Raw genomic sequence first — 27632 nt, 5'->3', positions numbered from 1 at the left:
CTATCAAATACAGTGACATTTTATAATCCAACCCGTAACTCTAAAGTTTTATTACGGTTCCGAGGTAATTCTATTTAAAAAATTCAATAAATTCATAAGAAATTGAAAACCGTTGATGAACATTAATAGTAATCAAAGATGATAATTGTGTACTACAGTTCATAGCATATTTATTCTAAATATATATATATATATATTACTGATTTTAAAATGAAAATTGCTGATTTTTCTCCCTAACAATATTAACCAAATATGATTAACAATATTTTAAATTTTGGCTACTAAAAAAAAATTGTGTAACCGTTTTAGAATATCCATATCCCAAATCACATTTATAACAAACTAAAAGAGCATATTTGCATATACCAAAAAAGTAAATAATATCTTAGCAGATATATTTCTCCTTTTTTCAGTTTCAAAATTATCATTTCAATTTTTCATAACGAATCCAAAGAGAATATACTCCTAATTATACCAAAACTCGGTTCGCAAGGCATATCTTTATAAATATCTTTAAACGAAAATCTTTAATATCCATGTATCCTCTTTAAACCTATTTATTTTGCTATATATACTATCTAAGCGACACATTCAATCTAAACTAAAGCACACAACTTAAGCAAACAAAATAAATGCTACACCAAAGTTATCATATACATGTCCGATATCAAGCTTTACAAAACTGAATGGTGGATCGCAGTGAAAGTTGTTCACACCAGATAACAATTCAGTGAACAATTTGGTGAGACATTGGAACTCATTTTCTCTGACAAGAAGGTAAACGATTTTGAGCTGCTTTACGTATGTAATATACAATATTTATGGCGTTTTTGTACCTTACCATTATTGACTTATTAACTCTGTTTTTCATCATTGCAAAGGATCAAAAAATCATGCATCATGCAAAAAACTACTTGCTTAGTTTGGGCAGGGACTTCCATGTGGGTGATTGGAAAAACAGAGAATTATTTCCACTAAGTGCAGCAGCTGGTGGATACTAACCTACCACTCACGTTATAAAATGGGGTTTATGAAGTTCACCTCCATTACTCCATATAAATTCAGTAATATGGTATGTTTATGGATTTACTGCAGCTTTAAACTATATTGAATGGAATTCTAAACAATTTTTTTCTGATTGGTAAGTTCTTAAAGACGTGTTTGTATTACATTTTTGTGATTATTCATTAATATGTGTTTCTGTTGTATATAGATGTTGTGGAACAAGCCATAGATATTGTAGAAAAAAGCCATTAAACGTAAGTAACCACCTTCTTTTAAAAAAAACGAAACCACCTTCTACAGCCGCTTATAAACTCCTATTTTATAGGCTATGTATAAGGCAACAAATAAAAAATATCGAACTCATATTTGGTACATAAATATACGGAATTTAAATTTATGATCTACAAAGTATATTTTTGGAAGTAAATTTAAGATTACTAAAACTATTTAAGTTAATATTATTATGGAATTATTATTTATAAAAATATATACTTATGAAGAGACCAGTTATAGTCAATATGTGACCTCACAACCCATCCATACATAGTGTTATTTGCTTAATTGTTACTCTAATGGTGAAATGATAAGAATTTATTTAACGGATTTTAAATAGGTTATTAAAAAAAAAATATTTACTAAATGTGATTTTACTTGAAGTTAGTGAAGAACATATCAACCCATTTGTAAATATATATAACAAAATATATTAAAATTATTTTTTTAAGACATTTTTCAAAAAAAAAACGGTTTTCGGTGCGGGTTAGATTTAATATTGGTTTTTGGATATAACACTTTTAAGAACCGTTCGAGTATATATGTCAAGTCTAACAGAGCACGAGACTTTGATTTTCGAGTCGATTCCGAATCGGATTCTTTGGGTACGAAACATTCTTAACTAATTATGTTAGGAAACTACTAAAAAAATATAATATGTTGCAAACTTTAAAAATAAATTATTAAAATAATCTCTTATATGCATATGACACCAATATATAGTTATACAACTTGACATATTTAATATATTTACCAAAAATTTACTAAATTAAATTAATATTAAACACAAATATGATTAAGAAAATAACACAAATATAAAAATTAAATTTCTCAAAAAAATTAAAACAAAAAATATACCCGCCCTCTCAAAGGGCGGGTCAGAATCTAGTTTAAATCTTAATTTTGTATGTTCCAAATTTGATAGAATTTTAACAATCATTTTATTTTCTTACAAATGGTATAACTAATGTGCCATTTTAAAATAGCATACTAACTCATAATTATCTATTTTCATATTTTTCATTTTAAAAATTTATTCACTATATATCTTAGACATGGATCTAATTATATATTATGTTGGATTTGTTTATATACGTTAGACAGGCAAAATAAAAATTACTCTATGTTATACAACTACATTTACAAATATAACATTATGTATAAACGAAAAATAAAATGTAAAATTAAATATCCATCTGGTCGCACGGATCAAAGTCTAGTATATGTTAATATTTGTTAAATCTGAAAATCAAAATAATATACACCATTTAAAACTGAAGAAAAACGAATAAATTTAACAATAAAAATTGGTTCAGTTTGATATTTAGATGGATAATCGATAGATGTTTCATATGTTCTGAGTATTTTATGGTTATTTTAAAAATATTTTTTTTATATTTTCAGTTATCTTATATAGTTCTGATATTTTTATGTGTTTTGAATATTTTCTGGATATCAAATATAAAAATACTTTTATACATATAATAGTGATTCAAATATTTTTAAGAGTACAAAATATTTTGGTTCATATCGGATTTGACTGTTTAGATACGAAAGTTTTAGACCCATTGCAATATTTTATACTATTCTATTAGCTTGGCTTCGGGTTTGGTACCATTTTTCCGATCATGCATGGTTCGGTTTCTTCGATCCAGATAATCTCATACACACTCACTGTCAAAAAGAATCTTAAGAGGTTTAAATCAGTGCCACGCGTCTCTATATGACTGGTTGTATATTATACACGACAGAGCGAGACGAATCTCTTTAATTCCTTACAGAAATGAAATTAAAAAAAAAGAATTAAATAAACAAAGGGGGAAGAATATAATTTTAGGGAATTTTTTTTTGGCGGTGGTTTATTTTTTTTAGGGCTCATCCTCGATTCGAACCTCGACGCGACGCGACGCGACTCACTCTCTCACACCTTTTGACGGCGTTTTTCATTTTCACCACCTCTCCTCCTCTTCCTCTGGTCTTCCGTCTCTCACTCTGCATCGAGATCTTACGGTGCCTCCCCTGATCTCGATTCTAAGCTTTAATATTATCGTCAATTTCGCAAATCGCGATTTAAAAATCCACGCCGTTGATTTCAATGCTGAGACTTACTCCGCCGTCTCCCGCTGCTAAAAATCGCCACTCGCGGAGAGGAATAACAAAACCCTAGCTTCTCACATCATTATCTCTCTCTCTCTCTCTCTCTCTTTCGCATCATTTCGTACCCTCATCTCTCTCTCTCTCTCTCTCTATCTCTGCCTCGAAATTTTATAGGAATCGTGAGGGAGGTGGGGGCTCTCTATCCACATGTGATGTCTGGAAATGAGATTCGTCCGATCAAGCTGAAGGCTAGCTTGGCGATGAAGAAGCATCATGAAGAAGAGGACAACAACAGCAAAGCTTTGGTGAAAGTCAAGTTAGAGAAGGACAAGCACGTCTCCTCTTCAGATGACGGCTCCTCCGGGAAAGCCATGGTTACTGTGAAGTTAGAGAAGGAAGAAGAATCTTCCGGTGGGGTTCTTGTAGCGAGTAGTGGTGGGGCACTCAAGAGGAAACGAATCTCTCGATTAGTTGAAAAATCTCGAAGATTCTCAGCCAAGAGCAGCGAGAGCAGCAGCAGCTTGTTGGATAAACAGAAACAGAAGACATGTCTTCGCAGAGGGATGACTACTCGTTGGAACACCGATAGGTATCCAGAAATCAATCCTTTTAAAAAAAAAAAATCATTCTTTTATTCTGATCTTTGTGTTGTGTGACAGGATTGATAATGCGGAGCTAGCGTTATTCGAGATACTCAAGGAGAAAGGCGCTTCCTTTGAGAGGCCTGTTCCGCGGGCAGAGCTGCGAGTTTCGGCTCGTAGGAGGATCGGGGATACTGGGCTGTTGGACCATTTGTTGAAGCACATTGACGGGAATGTGACCCCCGGTGGCGCGGAGAGGTTTAGGAGGTGTCATAACACCGAAGGGACGATGCAGTATTGGCTAGAGAGTGCTGATCTGATCAAGATCAAGCTTGAGTCTGGGGTATGTGATTCTAACTGGGCTCCCCCTTCTTGGTGGAAGCTTCAGGGTGCGAACAGCATTATTAAACTTGAACCTGGGGTTCTTGAACCGTCTGAGTCCCCTGCTAAGCTTAAGGAAGAAATGGATAAAATGAGGAGGTAAAAAGATTCTGAGTTTTCAGTATTTGCTTAGGCTGAAGTTGAGATATGCTTGAAAGATTTCTGTGTTGTTTGTGGTAATTATGCAGTGAGATCAAAGAACTTGTATCTGATTTGGCACTAATTAAACGTGAATCTGGAATTCGTGATCTGGACTCGATTCCTCTAGCTCAGTGGAAGATTCATAGTTCATCAAAAGAATCACCTGCTGTCTCCTCAAAGCTTAGGGAAGAAATTGATAAAATGAAGAGGTAATAATAATATGCTTGCAATATTCTGAGCTTTCAACATTTTTTAAGGTACACTTGTAATCTTGTTTTTCTTTGCGGTTTGCAGTGATTTAAAAAAACATATATCCAAGCCAGAATTACCAAATAATGCTGATGCAAATGAGGTGACCTTTTTGAGATCATTGTTTGTTTGTCTGTTCAAGGAATGTGTGAAGATGAGAGCATTAGTTTAAGAGTTTCAAAACTTTTCTGTTTGCATTTCTTTCCAGAAATTAATCAAGGATTTTATGAGTTGGAGGGTAAAGACTGATAAGCAAATTGCGGAGATCTCAAATTCTTTGGCATCGACACAGGTTTATAGACCAAATATGTGTGAAACTTATTGCATAGGAATGATTATAACCTGATAAAGCTTTGTGTCTCGCGCCTTTTTGTTGTTACTGCAGTGCATGGTTAAGGAATTAGTTTCGTGGAAAGATAAAGTAGAACAGCAGCTGGTGGGAATTTCAAACTCGCACAACAGTCGGCAGGCAAATGGGAGCAATTCCTTCAGTCCAAATCCTCAAAACTGGGAACATTTATTGCATAGTACCAACTTGGATGATTTCACTGGGGACGGTTTTGAACCATGGGATGTTGATACTGACCTTATCGATGCTCTACCGGAGGCAGAGGCTGTCAGGCCCGATACCTACTTGCTTCCACCAAATGCTCGCAAAAGCTCTTTCCAGGACCATATGTGGTTCGAGGAGCAGTCAGTGCTCAACTCCGAAATGCAGAGGACGACAGAGAGGTTGGAGCGGTTACTTGGTTTCTTGGTTCCAAAAGTAGGCTTTATGGTTTGTCTAATTTTTTTTTTCCTTTCCCTTTTTAGCTGCATGACCAGGGGAGATTCCAGAAGCTCCAATCAGGACAAAGCTGAGTTGACTCCAGGTTCTTCGATGACTGCAGGTCCAAGATCAGATATTGAGGACCCAAATATTAATTCTCAGGTAACGTAGTCAAACATGTTAGAAGCATTAGTCAGGTTGAATTGGATGATCATCTTTTGGAAAATATTGTAGCCTCAAAAAACCCTTAAGCGTTCTCTTTAAGTAGATGCCACTTTACAACCCTCCCATCATCTCATCATAGCTTTTGCTTCATTCACTGCCACACATTGCATCTCTTAATAGTTTTTACATGCAATTTTGCTAGTGCTTCATGATTTTAAGGAGTTCATTTTAAATTCAGGAAACGTTGAAAGAGTTGGTGAGTTGGAAAGCGAAAGCAGAGCAGCAGCTAATGGAAATTTCAGACGCTGTGCGAGCTCTTCAGGGATGATAAGAATCAAATCGAAACAGGCTTTTACCATACACAACAAGGCACCGTTTGTTTCATCAAAAATGATCTCGATTCACCTTACATAGAAGAATCCCTTTGGAGACTTGTACAGGGTTTCTGGTTAAAAGAAAGTTGAACAAAAAAAGAGAGGGAAAACAAAGAGGCAGTAGGCATCTGGAAAATTTATTTAGGAAGAGGATCATCATCTACATGAAAATGATGCCCCAAAGGTAGAGAGGGACGCTTTTAATAGTAGTGGTTTGCTGTATATTTTCTCTGACCACTCTCTTATTTAACAATCAACTTCTTTTGAGTAATCTTTTCTTTCTCCTTTTCTCTATGAGGTCTCGATTTAAGTTGGGATTATTATACTTTGTTAAATAAAATAAAATCAAAGTACTGTAAATCATATTCCTTTGTATCATCCTGATCACCATATAAGATAATAATAGGAAGGAATAAGCAGCTTAAATCCTCGAGACGTCAATACGAAACGTACCGGTTGGTTTTGTCTGGTTTAAAAGACACTGGGCCTGTTGTAACGGACCCTAATAAGCCCCCTTTAAACGGTGCCACGAATCCGATATTTTCTTCTTCGGTCCCCCAAGTTTCGGAGATTTGTTAAATTGTCCTTTTATTTGTTTGAACTTTGAACTAGAGATTTTCTTTTAAACTGGGGTTGGCAAAACCTAAACTCAAAATCTTCTTCAATCCACGACGAATCACGCGATCGACTGATTCATCTTCCTCCTCCTTGGCATCAATTCTCTCAAAGGTAACTCGATTTATGAAGCTTTAACTTTCTCTTTGTGTCCGATTGTACTTGCTTCAATAGTTCTAAGAGAAGGAAACTTCAAGTTCTAGGGTTACCGATTCGATTCGTAGGGATTTTCACTTTAATTCGAGATTAACTGTGATGTATTTCAGGCTGATAGAATCTGAGGGTGTGTGTGTGTGTGTGTTAGTCTCTAAATCTGGTTTGTGTGTTTTGAGTGTATAATTGATTCGGTAGTAAACCCTGAATTGCGTGTTTTTTTTGTAAGTTATTTCAAGTTTATAACTTTGATTGATGGGTAGTGTAAGAGACCAAGAAAGACCCTGAATTGTACATTCTATGATGTTCTAAAGCCTAAAACTATCTATAAGCAATTCTTTACTTGGCATTATATCTGTTTTTTTAAGCAATTGGAGCTTTCTCAGATTACTAACTCCTTTCTGGTGGATGACCAGGTTGTTCTGTCATATTAGACGAAAGGAGGAAGAAAATGGAGGAGTTTGTGGACCATTACTTAGTTCTAGGGCTACCCTCTGGAGAAGAAGCTCAGAATCTTAGCGAGAAGGATATTTCAAAAGCATACAGGGTGAAAGCTCTGGACTTGCATCCGGACAAACGCCCAGACGATCCTGATGCTCACGAGAAATTCCAGAGGCTCAAGACATCTTACGAGGTTCTCAAAGACGACAAAGCTCGGAAGCTCTTTGACGATCTTCTTAGGATCCAGCGCGAGAAACAGCACAAGAAATCGCAGGTGGATTCCAAGAGGCGCAAGATGATGTCTGATCTGGAGGAAAGGGAGCGTTCCGGTTTTGCACCTAGTCGTGCGTCTGCTAGACCTTATGATGAAGAGGAGAGAATCGCAAGGAAGCTTAAGGAGGAGGTGGACAGGATACGTGCGCAACATGCAAAGAAGAGAGGCGGTTTTGAAACTCCTCCTGAGAGTGGCGGTGTAGATGGAAAGAGAAGAGAAGAAGATAGAAGTGGAGGTGGAGGAGCTAGTGTTCAGCTAGATAAAGAGAGAGTTTTGAAGGTTTCTTGGGAAACGATTGGTGGAGGGTATAGCGCGGGAAGGCTGAGAGAAGTGTTTTCAGAGTTTGGTGAGGTTGAAGATGTTGTTATCAGGAGTACCAAGAAGAAAGGCTCCTCCGCTCTCATTGTAATGGCTACTAAAGATGGAGCTGTGAGTGTTATTATAGTTAACTTAGTCTCTCTCTCATGTATCGTTTATATAACAACAATGAAGCTAATCATGGATTTGTTTTATTTTCTTATAGGTAGCAGCGACGAGAACATTGTGTGGGGATCTCTCTAACCCATTGCTAGTTGTACCTCTTCAAAGAGCAGCACAAACCGACTTTCAAACCGCTAAGAAATCTGCAGAAGCAGAACCGCAGAGTAACATAGTTGGTGCTGGTTACCAAGCTTATGAAGACCAGGTCATGGAAAGACTGAAAAAGGTTAGTTACTATTTTCTACTTCAAACATTCGTTCATGTTTTTTTGATATCTTGAAATAATGCCTCCGCAACTTTCTCATATATATTTTTTATAATTTCTTTTATCTTGAATTTGAATAGGCGGCTATGAACCAGAAATGATAAAAGGAGTATAATGAAGCCTAGGCGTAATGAAGCTACATGATGTCAAGAACTAAAAGCTTCTTCAAGACCAAAGTGGACGTCTCCATTTCCATATCACAGACTCTCGTGGTCCTTGCATGTTCTTTTTTCTTGTAATGATATATAGAGTTCAACAAGTATTTGTGGACATCCATCGTCATATGACTCATATCAATGATTGTTAGAGAATCTATGATTCCACAAACTCTATCCTGAATAAAAGTCTTACAAATATTTTCTTTGTGGTATTAATGTCTGAGACTGAGAGTTCACGTGTTTGTTTTGGAAAAAAGTTGTCTTTTTGTCATCTTTTTCTCAAAACAAAAGATGATTCCCTTGATATTTCTACAGAAAATTCAAAACGTGTTGGAAAAAATATATTCATAGATAAAAACGAGGTAGGTTTGGGTAAAACAGGGAATGGTATTCAGTATTCACTGACATAATAAGCAATAAGCACGTTGATAAGATACCTATCCTGACAAAAAAGTTGAAAACTTTGCATAGAAATAAATAAACTCTATATAAATTAAATGTTTTCATTTCCATTTACTTTCCTAATTTTCATTTGATTTTAGCTAAAAAGACAAAACTCTAAAAGAAAGCTAATTAATGGTAATAAATTAATCATCCAAAGTGGCCAAGAAATGGTTTATCTCTTCACTTCCCTCTATTCAATCCCTCCAAGTCAGTTTCTCTGTTCTTCTTCTTCTTCTTCCTCCTCTGCTTAAACAAAACCACAATAAAAAAAAAAAGGGATCAAACTCTGAAACTATGGCTAACAAGTCAAGAACCAGATGGGTTCTCCCTTACAAGACCAAGAACGTGGAAGACGATCACTCTCTCGGCAAAATACTCGGACAAGGACAGTTCGGAACCACTTACCTCTGCACACACAACCAAACAGGCCAAAACCTCGCCTGCAAAACCATACCCAAAAGGAAGCTCCTCTGCCAAGAAGACTACGACGACGTTTTGAGGGAGATACAGATAATGCATCACCTCTCTGAATACCCCAGCGTCGTCCGGATACAAGACACCTACGAGGATTCCGACAGCGTGCACCTCGTGATGGAGCTCTGCGAAGGAGGGGAGCTGTTCGACAGAATCGTGAAGAAAGGTCACTACAGCGAGAGAGAAGCTGCTAAGCTCATCAAGACCGTTGTTGGGGTCGTGGAGACTTGCCACTCTCTTGGGGTGTTGCATAGAGATCTCAAGCCTGAGAACTTCTTGTTCGCGTCTTGTGATGAAGATGCTTTTCTTAAATCTACCGACTTTGGCCTCTCTGTTTTCTGCAAACCAGGTCTTCTTGACTTCAATGTGATTATTGTATTGTGTGATGTTGCCTCTCTGTTGTGTTAGTTCTTATGTATTCTTGAATATGTTGTTTTGTTGGTTTTTTTTATTTTATTTTCTCAGGTGAAACGTTTGCAGAACTAGTTGGGAGTGCATACTATGTGGCACCTGAGGTTTTACATAAGCATTACAGCCGTGAATGTGATGTATGGAGCGCTGGGGTTATACTCTACATTCTTTTATGTGGTTTCCCTCCTTTCTGGGCTGGTTAGACCTTTCTTTCTTTCTCTTTTATAAGGGCAGAGCGTTACACTCTCTCTCATGTGTACTGTTTTTGTATACAGAAAGTGAGATTGGCATCTTCAGAAAGATTTTACAGGGAAAGCTCAACTTTGAAACCAATCCTTGGCCTAGTGTTTCAGAGAGTGCCAAGGATCTTATCAAGAAAATGCTTGAGAGCGATCCTAAGAAACGCCTCACTGCTCATCAAGTCTTGTGTAACCTCTCTCTCTCTCTCTCTCTCTCTCTCTCTCTCTATCTCTCTCTCTGTGGCATGTTGAGCTTAGCCTTTTTTAAGTGGTGATTTCGATTTTTTTCTTTCTTTTGCACAGGTCATCCGTGGATTGTGGATGACACAGTTGCTCCAGATAAACCACTGGACTGTGCGGTAGTGTCACGCCTGAAGAAGTTCTCTGCAATGAACAAACTCAAGAAGATGGCATTACGTGTAATAGCGGAGAGGCTATCTGAGGAAGAGATCGGTGGGCTCAAGGAACTGTTCAAGATGATAGACACGGATAACAGTGGGACCATCACATTTGAAGAGTTGAAAGACAGTGTGAAACGTGTTGGGTCAGAGCTTATGGAATCAGAGATACAAGAACTCTTGCACGCAGTAACTAACTAACTAACAACTGTCTTTAGTTTTCACTATTCTTATCATCTATCTCATTGTGTGTGCTTGTGTGTTGTGTGCATCAGGCTGATGTTGATGAAAGTGGAACAATTGACTATGGAGAGTTCTTAGCTGCAACAATCCACTTGAACAAGCTGGAGAGAGAAGAGAATCTAGTGGCTGCCTTCTCCTTCTTTGACAAAGATTCAAGTGGTTACATCACTTTAGACGAGCTTCAACAGGCTTGGAAAGAGTTTGGTATAAACGATTCACAACATCTTGATGAAATGATCAAAGACATTGATCAAGACGATGTGAGTAGTAGTAGTAGCTTTGTAAAGATCTTCTTTAACTGTTTCTTCTTGATGAAAAGAATATTTATGGTTATTTTGTTTTCTTTATAGGATGGACAAATAGACTATGGAGAGTTTGTGGCAATGATGAGGAAAGGAAATGGTAATGGAGGTATTGGCAGGAGGACTATGAGGAACACTCTCAACTTTGAGTGTCCTCTTCCTGATGAGTCAACCAATCGCTAAACTTACTTGTTTTACTGAAATTTATTAGTTTGACATTAATAACTTTAAGAAAACAATCATAAAGATGAGTTTTTCTTTTAATGTTTTTCTGAAAGTTAACATTAACGTAAACAAAGCGAAAGCAAAAACAAAACAAAAAATTTAAGAAACTGTAACACTATCACATAAATAAAAGGAAGAAGAAAGAAGCTTAGTTTGTTTTCTTGTTCTCTTCTTCTTCTTTCTCAGTGATCAACTTCTTCTCTGCAGTTTCATCCTCACCTCCAAAACCAAACTCGTTAACACGTGTCTTGTCCACAGGGTAGACCCACCTTTGGTATAAGTATATCAAGAATATCACATCTGAAACACACACACAGACAAACAGGGCATTATATAAATAAGCCACTTTCTGGATACTTAAATCAACTAGAGAGAGTATTCTGCAAGCCACTTTCTGGATACTTAAATCAACTAGAGAGAGTATTCTGCAAGATTTTACTTACCATCTCGGAATACAGAAAGCCGATGCAAAAGCGGCATTTTGATGACGAAGGCAAAGAGATCATCGATAATGGTGTTGAGGAACTTGTAAGTCATCTGTCTCCATGGTAAATGTGCCACTGATTTTAGCTTATAGTTGATGAATAGCTGAGGACACATCATGATGAAACCTGCAAATCACACAAATCCATCCCAAGATCAGAACGGTTTTCACACTGAGAGAATCTCAACAGTTTTTTGAGGATGGTGAAGGTGTTTACCGAACATGTAGACACAGCTTGTTAGTGAAGACAAGATCCACGAATACCAGCTCTTGTGGCGTTCGTAAGCGAGAGAATATATGGATAACCCCACGACAAGGAGGAGGAGCACATAGGATAAGAATTTGATGGCAATGTCATCATACTCCTTGGTTTTATTGCTTGCATAGGACTCACGATCGTGGAACCTCAACCTTGGAATCATTCCACTTCGATCAACCTGTTAAGGTTTAAATGTTTGACAAGGTTTTTATATGTGTAGTAACCACATCAGAGATGATCGTAGTAAATTCTTGCTGAATCTGAAATATGTCTGAAGCAATTATGTGAATGGTATGCGTACCTCTATGCGCATGGCTTTCCCTATTTTCCAGAATTCAATGCAGACACCAACACCTGAACTGGCCAGTATCATCCATGAAGTGTCGTTGTCAAGCAGGTAGAGGAAGATGACAAACTGACAGATAAAGTTCAGTACAACAGACTTTGCAGACAGTCCTTCCATAGATTTGTTTTTGTTCCAGAACTGGATATCTACAGGGTAAGCAACAAGATAAGTCAAGATCAACAAACGTTATAAAATAGGCTGTCATTTTGTTGGGACTTTAAATTTACCATTTTTGAATGCCAAGAAGTCGAACACAGAATGAAGCATCGAAACAAACATCGTTATGCCCAACAGATAGGGATTTCCTTCCAAAAACACCCTCTGGAAACACACAAAAACGTATTTACAATCATATCCAGGAAGAAAAACAGCATCTATTAAAAAATATAACACCACATCATAGTCATAGGTTCATGTGAAACATAAAGGACCAGAATTACCTTTAGTTCGTCAGATTCACCATCAAGCATGCTTCCATAGCTACGCTGCATCTGGAAAGACTGATCAACTTGCTGAAAGAGTTGCCACTTCATCATGCTAATGGGGCTTATTTCAAGTTCAAGTGGTACTTCTGAGACTGTCTCATTCATTGGAATCATCTTGTCCCTTAGCAGCCAAAACTCATTGAAGTAAATTGTAGGATAGTAATTCCCCGTGCTAGGTTCTACCAGCAAGTCTGTAAATCTAAAGTTAAGTAGAGCATATTATAACATATTGAGCGAGTAAACATATGCCAAGAGAGTTGGGTAAAACCAAAATAATTATTAAGTATATCATCCAGCTTCTAAAAATAACTGAAGGATACGGGGAGCAATGTTTGGTGGTACACCATTCTGTGAATAGCTGTCACAAAATTGAAAGCAGATATTAGTCAACCATATGGAATCCTAAATATTGACACATAGACAGAAAAAGAAAACCAAGCATGCCATCAACTGTCAAATATATTTCTTATGTAGGACTAGAGTCATTCCCCTTAGATTGCTTAAGGTTATATCCATAGTTGATAAGTTTAACTACGCTGTAAAATAAGCAGAACTATATGTACATATCAAGATGGATAGTGAATTCATCATTACTATTTCATTTCAGTCTGCAATGGGAGTCGCAGCTTTTTTATAGTACTAGAAAAAATACAAGAACCAACAACTTACTGAGTAAAATCATCGACCAGGTTAATGGTGACATTGGGTTTCCAGAGGGATACCCACTCCACAGGGACTTCTTCCTTGACTTCCGAGTTCTTATCAACAACTTTCTGCGAAGTAAGCTTCAAGTTAGTTCATTATTACACATCCTATTAAATTCATCAGACTACAAAAGACAATAACATATAAATTCCACACATACATACCTCAACCTCTGGCTGGGATTCATCAGAGTCTTTAGCATTACCTAAGAGGCTCTTCTTCTTATTTGCTTTTCGCTTTGGAAAGTAAGTCGCAACAGCTGAAATATATATATATCAGACAAGTCACATTCAGCTAATACAGAAACCTAAGTTTTTTTTGGTAAAAAAAGAAAAAGAAAGAGCTTTTGAGAGAGAGGTCATACGGTGAGTCCTGCTAAAGCTATTAAGAGGTTGGTATTCAGGATCAGTGGGGTCTATAGGGAATCCAGATCGAGCAAAGAAGACATGAGCATACAGACTTCCGTTATTCTGTAGCGTCTGGAACAACACAGCATCAGCAAAGTTAGTAAACTCAATCCAGCTTCGTAATAAAGTCCAAGCATGTGAATTTTTGTTTTTTTTTCTTTATATTACCTCAGAAGGATAATACTTGAGTGATTTTGTCCTGATACTCTCTGGTGTCCATACAGCATAAGGTATATTAGTCTCATGCCAATAGAGCGCACCTTCATTGCTGAAGTCACTGAACTTGTCTTGCTCTGATAGATAAAACCACATATCCTACCAAAGAGACCATTCAACGAAGGTTGCTCATTCATGAATAAAAAAAAAAATCAAAACTTTAAAAAACCACTAATTCTAGAAGAGAGGGGCAGTTAAATTAATTAAATTACCAAAGATTCACCCTTGTGGAAGAGATTGGTCATGAGGTGATGAGTCTGAGAAGGATCCATCGGTTTCTGCTTAGGCGAAAAGAACTTCGAAGCAAAGTACCAGAACACTGCGATCCTTATGATTCCGGATACCGTTGAACCAAACCCTCTCTGCTGCTGCTGCGGCTGAGCATCGCCGCCGCCAGCAGCTTCTGCTACCGCCGCCGTTTGTCCTACCGGCGGGGCCATATTATCGGATCGAGAGGTTTGGAGGTTGGACGCTTTCCGTTACGTATACGGCGGATTCAGCTGAGATCGTGAACTCGTCGAGGAGATTGTTGGATTCAGTGGAGAGAGAGATATTTAACGGAGATTTTAAAATGTTTTATATTTTTATTTATTTTTTGATGTAATAAATCAGAATAAATTAATACAAGAGATTGAAGTCGTGTGACGATGCTCTTCCAATGTAATGCAAGTAAACACTATGACACACCATTGTCTTTGTCACCCATCAATACTATAATTGCACCCAAGGCCCCTATATTTTAGATAACTTTATTATTGTCACCCCTCAACATGTTAATTGCACGAAAGGCGCCTATAATTTGGATAACTTTACTATTATCCCCATTGCTATTATAACACCCCAACTTGTAATTTATAAAACCCCTAAACTTTTATACTTATCAAGCATTGAAACTTAAAGGGATGTATTCAATCTAATATTTGAGGTGATTTGATTTCTGATGGAGTTTCATATGATTTCAATAAGTTGCAGAGATTCAGATGATTTTTGTTAAACCACTCTAAAATATTACCTAAAATCATGGGATTTGAGTTTTTATTTTTTTAACTAAGAAACACCACCCAAACACCCTAGAATCACTTGAAAACTTTAAGGAGGGTGTATTGAATATGAAATTTGAAGTGATTTGATTTTTAATGAGTTTTTAGATGATTGCAAGAGAATTAGAGGGTTTGGTGTGATTTTTGTTAAAACACTCTGAAATCTCATCTAAAACAGTGAGATTTGTATTTTTATTTTTATAATTAAAGAACTCCTCTCAAACACTCTAGAAACACTTAAAGCACTCTAAAATCACTAACTTAAATTTTGTTCAATAACAGTGGATTTCAGAGTGTTTTATAAAATGTCAAGTTCTATAACACTGGATTTTAAAGTGTTTTTTAAAATTCATATTTGGATAACAATGAATTTGTCATTTTAATACAAATCACTTCAAACTCTTAGTTGAATACACCCCCTTAAAACTCCACAACTTAAAATATTTTCAATAACAGTAGATTTCAGAGTACTTTATGAAATGTCAAGTTCAATAACAGTGGATTTTAAATAAAATTTTAAAATCTATGTTTCAATAACAGTGGATTTGTCATTTTAATACAAATCACCTAAAACTCTCAGTTGAATACAGCCCCCTTAGTTTTGGTCACAAAATACTTCTTCCTTAGCCGACTTACTGAAAATGGAGAATAATAATAGTGTCTTAAAATCTCCTTAGATTATTATTATCCCTACTGAGAATGAGAATAGTCTTTGCTCCAATCTCGCCAAGCTAGTAGTCTTCTGTGTCATCTGCATCGTGGAGGCCGTGCTTGCTCATGAGCTGCTCCAACGCCTTGTCAAACTCCCTCTCTAGATCAAGCATCCCCTCGAAGTACTTCTTCTTCCAGTCTGCCATCTTCTTCTCCTGCTCTTCTATCAGCTTCTCCCTCTCCTCCACAAACTCTTTCATCTCCTTCTCTTGACATTCTATGAAGCTGGACACTTCTTCAGCTCTGCATAAGAAGAATGAATGTGTGTTTCGTTTACTCTAGTGTTTCACCAGAAAGGCAGATAGATGATTTCTGTAAAAGTTTGTATACATATACCTCTTTCGCAAATCAACCACTTTAGCACGCTCCTGCTGCTGCAGCATCTCGAAGTTCTCTTCCTTTGCATCTCTTTTCTCATGTATCTGCTTGATGGACTCTTTGAAAAACTTGTCTTGTGAATCCATCTTCAACCCACCGGATCAAGTTAACCAAAAAGTGTATCAGTAGGTACTAATTCAAACATCAAGTTTGTGTGTGTTTCCCGGGATTAAAAAACGTACCTCTTCTCTGTTCTGCTCATGCTGCATCTTTGTTCTCTGTCTCACGATACGGTTATCTTCTGCAGTCTTACGCAGCTTCTCGCTCAATATTCCCAGAGACTCCTCAAGCACCTTGGCGTGCTTGTTCTGTTTTGTCAGCTTGTTCTTGAACCAGTTTAGCTGCTGATTGTCTTCAGCGATCTGCCTCAGCTCTTTCACAACATACTCCTGGTACGATTTCATCTCGTACTTCAGCCTTGTTTTACCTACAAAAAAAAAATACACGAACTTTAAACAAGGAAGAACAAAACTCTTAATCAAGACTTCAATATATTTGTAAGGGAGAGAGAGAGAACCTTGGCAGTGTTGATTGAATGCATCCAAATCCTGCTTGGTCGCAAGGAAGCCATACAGTTGGCGAACACCTCCAGAAAACCAACTCCGGCGACGGTCCCAGGCGTCTCTATCTAACCCTTTCTGAGCTAAGTCCCTGTGTAGACGGTCAGCCTCAAAGTAGCCAGTGGCTGTACTCTCAAAGATCAGAACACTCATCCCACGATGGCCCTGTGGACCATAGGAATGGCGTGCTCTAATTGCAGGATACTCGTTGAAGTACTCCAGCAGCTCCGGGTTGCCCATGCCAAGCCACTGAGATGTACAACATAGTTAGTTTTCACACCTATGACCAGCAGAAAGCAAGAGAAATTGAGTTATAAACAGGTAAAAAGACAGGAGAAGAAGTTAACCTTATCATTCTCGTCCTTGTCGAGTCTAGTATTCATGATGACAACCATTGGCGGCCAGACAATCTCATGATCCTTCTCCTCCTCACCCAAACCCTTCCACTGCCCGTAAATCTCACCGCAGGGAATGACAGATGCTCCCCTCATCTGCAGATCCTTGTCTAGAACCTCAGCAAGTTCCCTGTGGAGCTTAACACGTCTAGCACCTTTTGTCCTCGCATGAGCTAGAAGAGGCTGAAGGTTGTACCAGTCAATAGCACCAGGCCCGTTCTGGCAAGCTGGACAATGCCACTGCCTCTGCGGCTCGTTGATCTGCTCAATAGACAAGCTGTCCAAGCTGTCGAAAAACTTCTTGAACCACTTATTCTGCTTCCTCGTCCCATGGCTTTGTTGACTCACATCGGAGTCATAGTCATCACTCGCAAGGTCTTCGTCAGAATCATCCAAACCATCACAATCATCCTCCTCCCCTTCAGAAACATCATCCGCCTCTGGAACCTCCTCCTCAGCAACAGCCTGCTGAGCAGCACCCGGTCTAGACTGCCAGTTCCATCCTCCTTCCAGAGGAGGTCGAGTCACAGGCGTCGGGTTGTTACCACCATACCCTCTGTTCACCGCTTGTCCACGACCAGCTCCCCGCCCAGCAGAGACTTGCGTTCCCCAAGTCTTGGCATTTCCTCTTCCGTAGCCATTGTTACCACCCCTCCCTTGCTGCTGCTGCTGTTGCTGACCACCCCACGCTCTAGGAGGGTTCTGGTTAGGAGTCGCAGCCCATGATTTCCCACCACCGTTCCCAGGCTTGTTCTTGTTCCGTTTGGAGATGACCTCCCACTCTCCACCACCGTCTTGTGAAGGACCACCACCCAGCTTCGTCTCTGAAAAGCCTTTCACCAGCTGTTCAACCTCCGCGTTAGAGCCGTCACCACCACCCGAAGAAGAGACGCTCTTTCCCTTATCACCCCTTGAACCCATAACGAACCAAACCTGAAGGCATCAACGAAAGCAAACAGTCACCACTCATAGATCAAGCCAAAAAACATGCGGTTGAAACTCAAAAAGTAGAGATTTTTTTTAAAGTAATGAACTTTTTTCTTCGCTGTGAAAGACTCCGATCAACAACTAAGCAGCACTTAAACACAAGAAACCTAGTAATAACAGAAAAGTATGAAGCCGGACCTTGTTACGGACACGAAACGAAAAAAAAAAAAACCTTTAAAGTAGGGAACTTTAGGGCAACGTTCCAACGAAGAGAGAGAACAAAAAAAACAAATCGAGCATGTAATGTGTACGGAGGGAGCGATGAACGACTCCGGTGAAGGACTTACAGAGTAAAACGACGGAGAATCGGAAGAAGAAGCGCCGGAGACTGTTGAGTACTAGTGAGAGCAAAGGAGAGGAGACTGAAGGAAACGGACAAAATGAGAATGGTGAGTGGGATCGGTCTTTAAAACTGCAGACTCCTCCGGACTCCAAATTTTTATTCAATTGGACTTTTTTTATTTTATTTTTCTGCCCGGGCTTTAATTTGGCCCATTATTGCATACGAACATGCGTTTGTTTCTTTGTGCCTACTCACACTGCAAAAGGTATATTTTCTACTTGCTTTTAGATATTTTTCCTAGACTTTTAAATTATTCAATGGATAATAGGTACCAGCTACACTAATCATATATATAATGCCACTCTTTTCTCTCTTCTCAAGGTGTCCACGTCAGCATCTTTTAAATGTTTGTGGACCCCACGAGACTGGTTTGATTTTACTTCTTGATTTAGCTTGAATTATGGTCTGGTTAATTATTTTGCAGCGTCCAAGCATTTTTGAAAGCCCGATAAGCATTTAGCAAATGGCCCAGTTAAAATATGGTTTGGCGTTTATGTGAAACTGGAAAACATGCTTGACGTTTTATGTAATCTGGAGAACATGCTCTATTGTTTTACTTTTCATTTGTTAGCCAATCAAACTCCGTTTTAGATAAGGGCAACATTGTTCTTCTTCTCGAAGATTCATCCTCTCTGGATCTTCACGTAACTTCCTCGACTCTTTACCTCCCAAATCTTTCATGATTCATATATTAATTTTTTGTTTGTTTTAATTCCTCATAAATTTGCCAATAAATGTTTTTTCCATTAAAGCCTTAAAGAATTTTCGAGCTTTCCGTCTCCCTTCCCGTGTAAAGTAAACTGGCAATTCACCTCCAACCCTATAAATTAGAGAGCGATAAGAGGAGGAAGGATCTTCTCACAGGCAATCTTCAATCTAAAAAACCCTTCGTAAGTGTCTGTGTCCTGCTGTCGTTTCCCAAATAACCAGTCCGCGATTCCACTGTTGAAAAGTAGATCTTTCTAATTCATTGTTGCTCGGCTCCTCCACTTTTGGGATTCTGGAAACATCAACAAGAATGGTAAATCCATTGGAATCACTCTACATTCTTTGATGAGAAGGTAGTGTCCTCGAGAACTTCAATTGCAGATCCGAGTCTCCGATGAATGGTCTGAGGAAGACGAAGCTCAAATCAGTTAATTGTACGACATAGCCCAATAACAGAAACAAACCGGGTAATCATATCGCTGATATGTCAAATTGAACTTCTTCTACGTCTGTTAAAAGGTTTGACCCTAAGGCCCAATCTACTTTATAAAATTGTAAATTTTGACCACCTTTTAATACGAAATAGATTACATTTTCACAAACTGAAAGTTTCAAGAAATTTGTTTTTATTTTTTCTGTGGTTATCGACAAATTGGTTTCATTTTTCAGGAGAGTTTGAGGAATTGTTTGGTGCAGTGCAACGACCAGAAGCCTGGCCCTCTTTCCTATTCCATGAAACAAAGCTGAAAAGAGAATTGATGGGAGTGCAGGAGTTTATGTTGAAAGCAGTGACCAAAAAGCACATGGGCATTTTTCATTGCTCAAAGAGTGAATTTGTTCGTCGCCCTCCTGCTTATTTGAGTTCTTTGTTAATGAAATTTTGTAACCTGCAATTTTTGGGTTGATGGGTGATAGGGTCTTGGCTTCAAGGCTAGCTGGGGGTGTTTTGTGGTTGTCTCTGTTTCTGAACTTGCAGCAGAGTCTCTGTATTGATGTAATTGCTTGGTGGCAATTTATGAAATTGAAAGAATCTTTGACAAAAAAAGGCCTTATCAAGTCAAGCAAGGAACTGGACTCTATAATGAAATGCATTATATGTGTAATATTCTGAGAAAGAACATGATGTACCAAGTACAGAGAAAAAAACAAGGATTGTAATAAATAAGACAAGTACAAACAAACCTCTTATTCTCAAACAACTCCTTACATTTTTCCAACCTTTACATCTCTATTCTAACTCTACACACCACCACCATCGACCATTTGAAATCCCACAAACTACAGTTTTGCTAACATCCCCGCGCTTGCGCGGGGCTCCGCCTCTAGTTAAGATATATCAGTCAGTGTATAGTTAACATATTATTTCTTAACATGTATACAAATAATTCAGTGAAAACATATTGACTATTTTATACTGAAGAAAACAAGAACAAAACCTTATACACTCATAAGACCATAAATGTCTTTTACAGTAGGTAACAAAATCCATTTTTATAGGAATTAAATTGAAAAATATATAATGGAGAAAGCTAATAAATGCAGCCTTTAATGAATCCAAAAGTTTAGCCCACTCAAATTTTGAGGTGAAAAGCCCAATGGGTCTTTCTCCATCTCCCCCAACGAGTCACGGACTAAAGCAAAGGAAAAGCGTCCGTCCCCTTCGTTTTCTACTATTCTCTATACATGGCGTAATTGTGCAGAGAGATCCAATCAAACTTAACAGTTCTGCTGTCACAACTCGAGAGACCAAGAAGCAATAGATCTAACACAGCAACTAGTAATTTAGAGCTAAGAATTCAGGGAGAGAGAGAGAGGGACATTATTCTCTTATAGGACATAACCCTCATTCTTTATTCTACCATAACCTCTTTTATTCTCTATGACTCTCTTCAATTGAAATATCTATTCTACCCTCAATTAATTCTTTTCTTTTTCTTTTCAGTAATTAATTTTTTTAAAAATGTAATCTCCATCAAAATTGACTGTTTGAAATCACCGACGGACGACGTTTAATCACGCAGCTTCTCTAACATCACACGTCATCTCCACTGGTGAGGCATAGCAAGCTCGGTTGCGACATCACGTTCTGGCAACCGCCGCGACCACCATGCCTCTTGTCTGAATCGTGACCACCATGCCTTCTTCTTCTTCTTTGTGGGTCTTGTCATCATCAACTCGCAACCGCCGTAAACCTAATTGTTCTTAATCTTCGATCTTTAATCGTGTGTATGCTATGAAAGTCACGTTGAGCTCTTAATCTCTGCCGCAATCCTCCTCTCTGTTGCCATGTTCTCGGACGACGTCATACGGTGTCGAACCGGTGGTCATCGTTCTCCGGCACAGATCCAATTCAACAGGATCTCACCGGAATCCATGGTCACGACAAGCTCATTGTCGTCGTCAGAATTAAGCCTCGTCGTCGTACCATCTCCCCTTTGGTCGGATTGAAATCTCCATCGAGCACCAACAATGGTCATCTTTAGCTTATTTGCATCTCTTTGTCCCTCAAATTTCAGTTATTTCAGTTTAGCTCCAAACTCTTGAATGTGTCAAAAACATCCTCTTGATTTTGCCTCGAGCTTTCAATTTTGCATTCTAGACCCTGTCAAATGCAAATGAACAAATAAATACAATCCGGCACCTAAATGCAAACCTAAATGACTTAAATGAACAAAAACTAAAATACTAAAAATTACAAAAATCATGAGATATGAAAACTTTTATAACTAAACATGTTAATAACTGGTATTATTAGTACAACTTTACTATATACTAGACATGTAAAAATTTAAAAATTCTATTTTGTTATTCATATGAAGAAAAACAATCAAGTAGCCAAATTGAAAAGGTATTTGTAGTGGTCTCTCTTGACAATTTGAATTTTTTTAATAACTTTTTGGAAAGTTATTAACCCAGACATATAGAAACGGTAAATTTAGGTATATTTACTTCTTTTATGTGGTGCAACTAAGTTTTTCAATTTTGCTATCATATTGTAATATTAGTACAACTAGTATAACTCTTTTATTTATATCAAATATAAAATACTTATACAATTGGTACAATTTTTTCAATTTTTTTTTAAAATTCCATTTGGCTTTCCATATGAAAATAATTGCAAACTAGACAAGTTGAAAGCTCTTTAGAATGGTTTATGCTAATTATTTGAAGTTTAACCAAAATTTTCCATAATTATTACACAATCACATAAGTTTTCATGACCTTATACTTTAAAGGTTTGTTTACTTGTTTGTTCACTATATTTTTGGAAAATATACACCGAATATATTTTAACAAATTTAATGATTTCATATCATGTGATTTTAGGTATGTAAATATATAAAAATAGTACAACTGAGGTCTATTTATTTATTATGTGGTACAACTACATATTTCAAATTCTCTACCAAAATACAACTATGTATATGATTGTACAAATAATATACTGGTACAACTATATGTTTATAAGTTTATCAAGGTTTAGTTTTTATCATGTTTTAAATATGCATCACGTTTTAAACATGATAGTTGTGCCTTCTTTCGCACATTACTAACACACATTCATGTAACCAGTACAATTAGTACAACTAATTTATATATAACCAGAAGAAACTACTGGTACAACTTGTACAACTTCTTCAATTAAGAAGTTTAAAAATTCCATTTGACTTTCCATATCAAAATAACTACAGACTAGACAAGTTGTTAGGTCCTTAGAATGGTATATCCTAACTATTTGAAATTCTATAAAAAAAATCTGCAATTATTACACAATCACATAAGTTTTCATGATCTACCTTATACTTTAAAGGTTTGTTTACTTATTTGTTCACTATATTTTTGAAAAACATACACCAAATATATTTTAACAAAGTTAATGATTCCATAGTATGTAATTCTACGTATGTAAATATATACAAATCGTACGACTGAAGTCTATTTATTTATTATGTGGTACAACTACATATTTCAAATTCTCTACCAAAATACAACTATGTACAAACTTGTACAACCCGAAACTCGGTACAACTATGTATATGATTGTACAACTGATATACTGGTACAACTATATATTTATAAGTTTATCAAGGTTTAGTTTTTTATCATGTTTTAAATATGCATCACGTTTTAAACATGATAATTTTGCCTTCTTTCGCACATTACTAACGCACATTCATGTAACCAGTACAATTAGTACAACTAATTTATATATAACCAGAAGAAAATACTGGTACAACTCGTACAACTTCTTCAATTAAGAAGTTTAAAAATTCCGTCAAACAAGAAGGCTTTGTCAACCTCTTCGGCCTTGTCAAGGCCTCTGCATCCTCTAGTGAACCGTCTTCATCATCTTCCAGTATATTTTATTTGCTTACTTGTTTAGTCACATTATTTTGGAATAATAATTAATGGCTATATATATAAATAAAATACTGGTGCAACTTGTACAACTTCTTCAATCAAAAAATTTTAAAATTTCATTTGGCTTTTCATAAGAAAATAACATAAGACTAAACAAGTCGAAAGACCCTTAGAATGGTCCATCCTAATTATTTGAAGTTTAACCAATTTTTTCTGAAATAATTACACAATCACATAAGTTTCTATGATCTACCTTATACTTTAAAGGTTTGTTTACTTGTTTGATCACTATATTTTTGAAAAACATACAACGACTATGTTTTAACAAATATAACGATTTCATAGTATATGATTCTAAGTATGTAAATATATATACAAGTAGTACAACTGATGTATATTTACTTACTAATTGGTACAACTACATATTTTTATTTCTGGACAAAAATACAACTATGTACAAATTTGTACAACCCAAAACCTGGTACAACTATGTATGCGATTGTACAACTAAAATAGTAGTAGACCTACATGTTAATAACTAAATAGTAGTACAACTACATATAATATATATATATATATGCAATATAAACATTTAGATTCACCATAAAATACTAAAACAAATGTTAAAACATATTTAATTAATTAGATATCAATATTTCTCGTTTTGAACATGATACTTGCATCATTCATTCGTTTATTGGTAAAATTGATATAACTTTTCATTTTATTCAAAATTGTATAACCGGTACAATTTTATCATTTAAAAAATTGACAAAAAAACAACTTTTTAATTAAGAAATTTAAAACTTCATTTGGCTTTCCTATATTTTTCACGTGGTACAACTAAGGATTTTAATTTTTATAGCCAACTATATCATTCATATAGCCTGTTCAGAAGGCGCTAAAGGGGGCGGCGAGTCCGGGTCTAGCGAGTTACCGAAAAATCGGAGAGTAATCGGGGATTACGCAGGGCCTAGATGTAATATGCATGTGTTTTTGATTTGTCGAACATTTTGATTAGGGTGTATTTGATACGAAAAAATCCCTAAATGAAATATGCATGTGTTTGTTTTGGGTTTGATAATTAATTGTAATTATTTAGTAATAATTAATTATACAAAATCTGTCACTAATGAGTAAAAATAATCAACAGTATTTCAACTTTACGCGAAAGAAAAAAACTTAGACAGTGAACTCAGGAATTAGGCGGAAATTAGGTGGTCAACGTGGGAATTAGGCGGTCAAACGCGGATCAACGCGGGTCAACACCTGGATTCACCGATTTGATCAAACTCACCGCGGTCAACCTCCAAACAGCGACTAGGCGGTCGCATTTTCGAACATGGGTCCTATATGATCCATTTTTCTCTTTGTTCTACTAACTGTACCAATTATATTAGTCATATATGATCTATTTTTATAATTTTATGTCTTATATGCCTCATTTCCTTGATTGAAATACAACAAACATATACAAGTTTCACCATATTTTTCTTGTATATGTGTTTACAATTGGTCTATTTTTTATTTTATTTTCACATCTATATAATAAAATGGATATTGAGGCGAAAAGATTACAACCCAATGTTAACTAACACATTTTGTAAAAAATCATTATCAAAATCAAATATTATTGAAAACAAATTATTTATGTATTTTGACAAATGCAAACGGGAAAAGATTAGGCCAACATGTCTCATTGGTTATATATCATTTTATTGATAGCATCATTCATACAATGAAAACAAAAACCAAATATCACCATATTAATTGCAACGTTGTACTTGTTATACACGTTTTAGTTGTACTAGTTATATTCAACCTAGTTAAACTAGTTATACTGATTATACTTAATCTAGTTGTACTAGTTAGAGTGGTACTAGTTGTACTAGTTTGAGTTGTACCAGTTGTACTAGTAATACTCTGTGTTCTTCAATGTCGCGAATTTTTCACAGTGAAGCTGAAGTTCGATCCAGATAAGAGGAAATCGATTAAGGACGATAATAAGTTAATTGATTTGGGATAAGAACAAAAAAACAAGTAAAAATCTGGGTTAAGAACAAGAACAACAAAATTGGATTGTGTGAGGTGAAGAAGAGATTGTGCTTGATTTGGGGATTTAGGGTTACAAATAAGTTGGATTCTGGGTCAGAAAACGGGTCGGATCTTGGGTGGATATTAGTGGCACGGGTTGTAAATAAGTTAATGTCTTCTGGTTTTTTAGTTATTTACCTTTATTTTGTCTTTAAATTTAAATGTAAAATAAATTTAAATCATGGTTGTGTCATTTTAGAATTTTTGAACTCCCTTTGGGTCACGAGAGAATTTGATCCGAGAGAGAGAGAGGATGGATAAGATGAATCAGGCTTTCGAGAAGATGAAGATGTTGGTGGGTATGGAGGTTGAAGACGAGGAACGAGCTGCCGAAGAAGAAAGCTCTCTCTCATTCATGGAAGATCTTAATCGCAATTGCGCTTTGACTACCAAACAGGTTTGCTAACTAACTAATTGTGTTTTTACTTGGTTGGATCAAGTCTATCTGCATTTGGCTGTTTCTTGTATTATTATATCTCATAAATGAAGTTGAGTACGTTTATTCCTTTAGAGATAATGTGCTCGAATTTCGATTTAAGTCCCACAATGTATAGTTTGATATACTAGGGAGTAGAAGGATGATCGTATTTTCTGGAATAACAAATGAAGTGGCTAGATAAAAAGTTTGATTAGTTGGAAAGATATATATACTTTGGTTAGTTTTCTAAAGTACGATCTCGTTTACATGAATCTGTTCTTTGAGTGTCTTGAATTGGGTTTTTATCTTAAGCTAATATGCTCTATGTTCTTCTCCGTCTGTTTCCACGAGAGCAGAGATTCTATGGATTTGCGATTTGCTTGTCAGCTGGCTTGGCATGTACTCTTTTGGTTAGTACAATTACAACTCTCATCCATGAACTATACGCTTTGAAAGGAATCATTTATTTTTAAATCATATATGAACTTTATAACTCTTGTCTCCTAACTCTTTTATCTTTTTTACATGTTTGACAATCGAAGTCAATGCTTGTTTTCTTCAATCCGATCAAGTTTGGTTTCACATTCACTCTTGGAAATTTGATGGCACTTGGGAGGTACGTATTGGAATTTTGATTTTTTTAATTTAGCTTTGTAACATTACAAGTCTCTGTGAACAAGTATTTTATCCATTTCAACTGTTTTACTCTCTCTACTCATAGATTTTAAGTTCCATGTCGTTTTTGTATGGCAGCACAGCATTCCTTATAGGCCCACAGAGGCAGGTCTCGATGATGCTTGACCCAGCTCGCATCTACGCTACTGCTTTGTATCTTGCCAGCATTATCATTGCCTTGTTTTGCGCTCTCTATGTAAGCTAGTTTGGTTTCTCAGTTCAATCTACTGCATAGAAAATAAAAATGAACAGTGTAAAAGGTTTACTATGATAAAAAAGTTAAAACTAGGGAGTGAAAATGCCTTGTTATACATATCTGCCATTTTCTTTCTGTACAGGTTCGTAACAAGCTGCTGACGCTACTTGCTATCATTCTTGAGTTCTCTGGTCTAATATGGTATGCCAACCAACTTCTACGACTTTCCCGTTATTTATGCATGCAGTCATAATGCAGATACATGATTTACTCATCGAAACATATGTTAGATCCAACTAGGAATGCATTGATGAACGGAATGCTACTTATATGGTTTTTGAGTTTGTGACAAAAGCTGGCATTCATCTTGGACCGCAGGTATAGCTTGAGCTACATCCCTTTTGCAAGGACCATGGTCTCAAAGGTGTTCATGACTTGTTTCGACACCGAGTTTTGAGCACAGCTCCTATACCCATCAAGGATTTGTCGTCCCAAAACCAGTGTGCTCTGTTCTAATGATCGGTCTGTGTTCAAAGCTGGACTTGTTTGATGCACGAAGAATGCTGAAAGCTCTGATAGTCTTTGGTTTCTATTTTGCTTCTTAACATGAACTTCATGTCTTCACAACTCGTAGCACGGTTTATTGTATATTTTGCTGTGGAATATAACGTAAACTAGATCTTGACCCGCCCAACCGGGCGGGTAT

General features: G+C 36.7%; 6 protein-coding genes and 2 long non-coding RNA genes across 9 annotated transcripts; 6 read left to right on the top strand and 2 right to left on the bottom strand.

Moving 5' to 3' along the window:
- The first annotated feature begins 212 nt into the window (after nucleotides 1–212).
- On the top strand, nucleotides 213–2122 carry LOC130503420 (uncharacterized). Its single transcript, XR_008940816.1, has 3 exons — nucleotides 213–777; nucleotides 882–1072; nucleotides 1214–2122. It is a non-coding gene; the product is annotated as an uncharacterized LOC130503420 (long non-coding RNA).
- Nucleotides 2123–3100: 978 nt separating this feature from the next.
- Nucleotides 3101–6400, top strand: LOC108853755 (protein AMEIOTIC 1 homolog). 2 transcript variants are annotated; one of them, XM_056998041.1, is made up of 9 exons: nucleotides 3101–3288; nucleotides 3550–3964; nucleotides 4035–4436; nucleotides 4526–4687; nucleotides 4773–4830; nucleotides 4936–5019; nucleotides 5113–5459; nucleotides 5541–5658; nucleotides 5900–6400. In XM_056998041.1, exons 2-9 carry the CDS (start codon nucleotides 3588–3590, stop codon nucleotides 5987–5989), a joined length of 1638 nt encoding a protein of 545 aa, XP_056854021.1. In that variant the 5' UTR covers nucleotides 3101–3288; nucleotides 3550–3587; the 3' UTR covers nucleotides 5990–6400. The 2 variants fall into 2 exon arrangements, with proteins under 2 accessions (XP_056854021.1, XP_056854020.1); XM_056998040.1 differs by having other exon boundaries at nucleotides 3102–3964.
- A 208-nt stretch (nucleotides 6401–6608) lies between these two features.
- On the top strand, nucleotides 6609–8619 carry LOC108853760 (uncharacterized). The gene is made up of 4 exons (XM_018627195.2): nucleotides 6609–6764; nucleotides 7220–7947; nucleotides 8042–8224; nucleotides 8344–8619. The coding sequence occupies exons 2-4, from the start codon at nucleotides 7255–7257 to the stop codon at nucleotides 8362–8364; spliced, it is 897 nt and encodes a 298-aa protein (XP_018482697.1). The 5' UTR covers nucleotides 6609–6764; nucleotides 7220–7254; the 3' UTR covers nucleotides 8365–8619.
- A 405-nt stretch (nucleotides 8620–9024) lies between these two features.
- Nucleotides 9025–11196, top strand: LOC108853757 (calcium-dependent protein kinase 12). The gene is made up of 6 exons (XM_018627193.2): nucleotides 9025–9688; nucleotides 9805–9948; nucleotides 10026–10178; nucleotides 10293–10576; nucleotides 10663–10890; nucleotides 10981–11196. Exons 1-6 carry the CDS (start codon nucleotides 9160–9162, stop codon nucleotides 11113–11115), a joined length of 1473 nt encoding a protein of 490 aa, XP_018482695.1. The 5' UTR covers nucleotides 9025–9159; the 3' UTR covers nucleotides 11116–11196.
- On the bottom strand, nucleotides 11172–14644 carry LOC130503421 (uncharacterized). Its single transcript, XM_056998039.1, has 12 exons — nucleotides 14272–14644; nucleotides 14012–14158; nucleotides 13801–13915; nucleotides 13601–13695; nucleotides 13401–13504; nucleotides 13052–13089; nucleotides 12687–12922; nucleotides 12474–12567; nucleotides 12202–12392; nucleotides 11859–12078; nucleotides 11601–11768; nucleotides 11172–11457 (listed from the first exon to the last, which is right to left on the bottom strand). Exons 1-12 carry the CDS (start codon nucleotides 14497–14499, stop codon nucleotides 11306–11308), a joined length of 1788 nt encoding a protein of 595 aa, XP_056854019.1. The 5' UTR covers nucleotides 14500–14644; the 3' UTR covers nucleotides 11172–11305.
- A 942-nt stretch (nucleotides 14645–15586) lies between these two features.
- On the bottom strand, nucleotides 15587–18573 carry LOC108836282 (protein SUPPRESSOR OF GENE SILENCING 3). Its single transcript, XM_018609459.2, has 6 exons — nucleotides 18418–18573; nucleotides 17096–18076; nucleotides 16706–16997; nucleotides 16371–16615; nucleotides 16147–16274; nucleotides 15587–16053 (listed from the first exon to the last, which is right to left on the bottom strand). The coding sequence occupies exons 2-6, from the start codon at nucleotides 18062–18064 to the stop codon at nucleotides 15831–15833; spliced, it is 1857 nt and encodes a 618-aa protein (XP_018464961.1). The 5' UTR covers nucleotides 18065–18076; nucleotides 18418–18573; the 3' UTR covers nucleotides 15587–15830.
- Nucleotides 18574–19050: 477 nt separating this feature from the next.
- Nucleotides 19051–20321, top strand: LOC130503419 (uncharacterized). Its single transcript, XR_008940815.1, has 3 exons — nucleotides 19051–19117; nucleotides 19226–19700; nucleotides 19851–20321. It is a non-coding gene; the product is annotated as an uncharacterized LOC130503419 (long non-coding RNA).
- Nucleotides 20322–25850: 5529 nt separating this feature from the next.
- Nucleotides 25851–27626, top strand: LOC108836281 (uncharacterized). The gene is made up of 6 exons (XM_018609458.2): nucleotides 25851–26034; nucleotides 26412–26465; nucleotides 26598–26671; nucleotides 26809–26926; nucleotides 27069–27127; nucleotides 27305–27626. Exons 1-6 carry the CDS (start codon nucleotides 25891–25893, stop codon nucleotides 27381–27383), a joined length of 528 nt encoding a protein of 175 aa, XP_018464960.1. The 5' UTR covers nucleotides 25851–25890; the 3' UTR covers nucleotides 27384–27626.
- Nucleotides 27627–27632: the final 6 nt, after the last annotated feature.

The sequence above is a fragment of the Raphanus sativus genome, unplaced genomic scaffold (assembly GCF_000801105.2).
Source record: "Raphanus sativus cultivar WK10039 unplaced genomic scaffold, ASM80110v3 Scaffold0949, whole genome shotgun sequence".
In the NCBI taxonomy this organism is placed as follows: Eukaryota; Viridiplantae; Streptophyta; class Magnoliopsida; order Brassicales; family Brassicaceae; genus Raphanus; species Raphanus sativus.
Note: the sequence above shows the minus strand (reverse complement) of the source record. Positions and strands in the feature narration are given on the sequence as shown.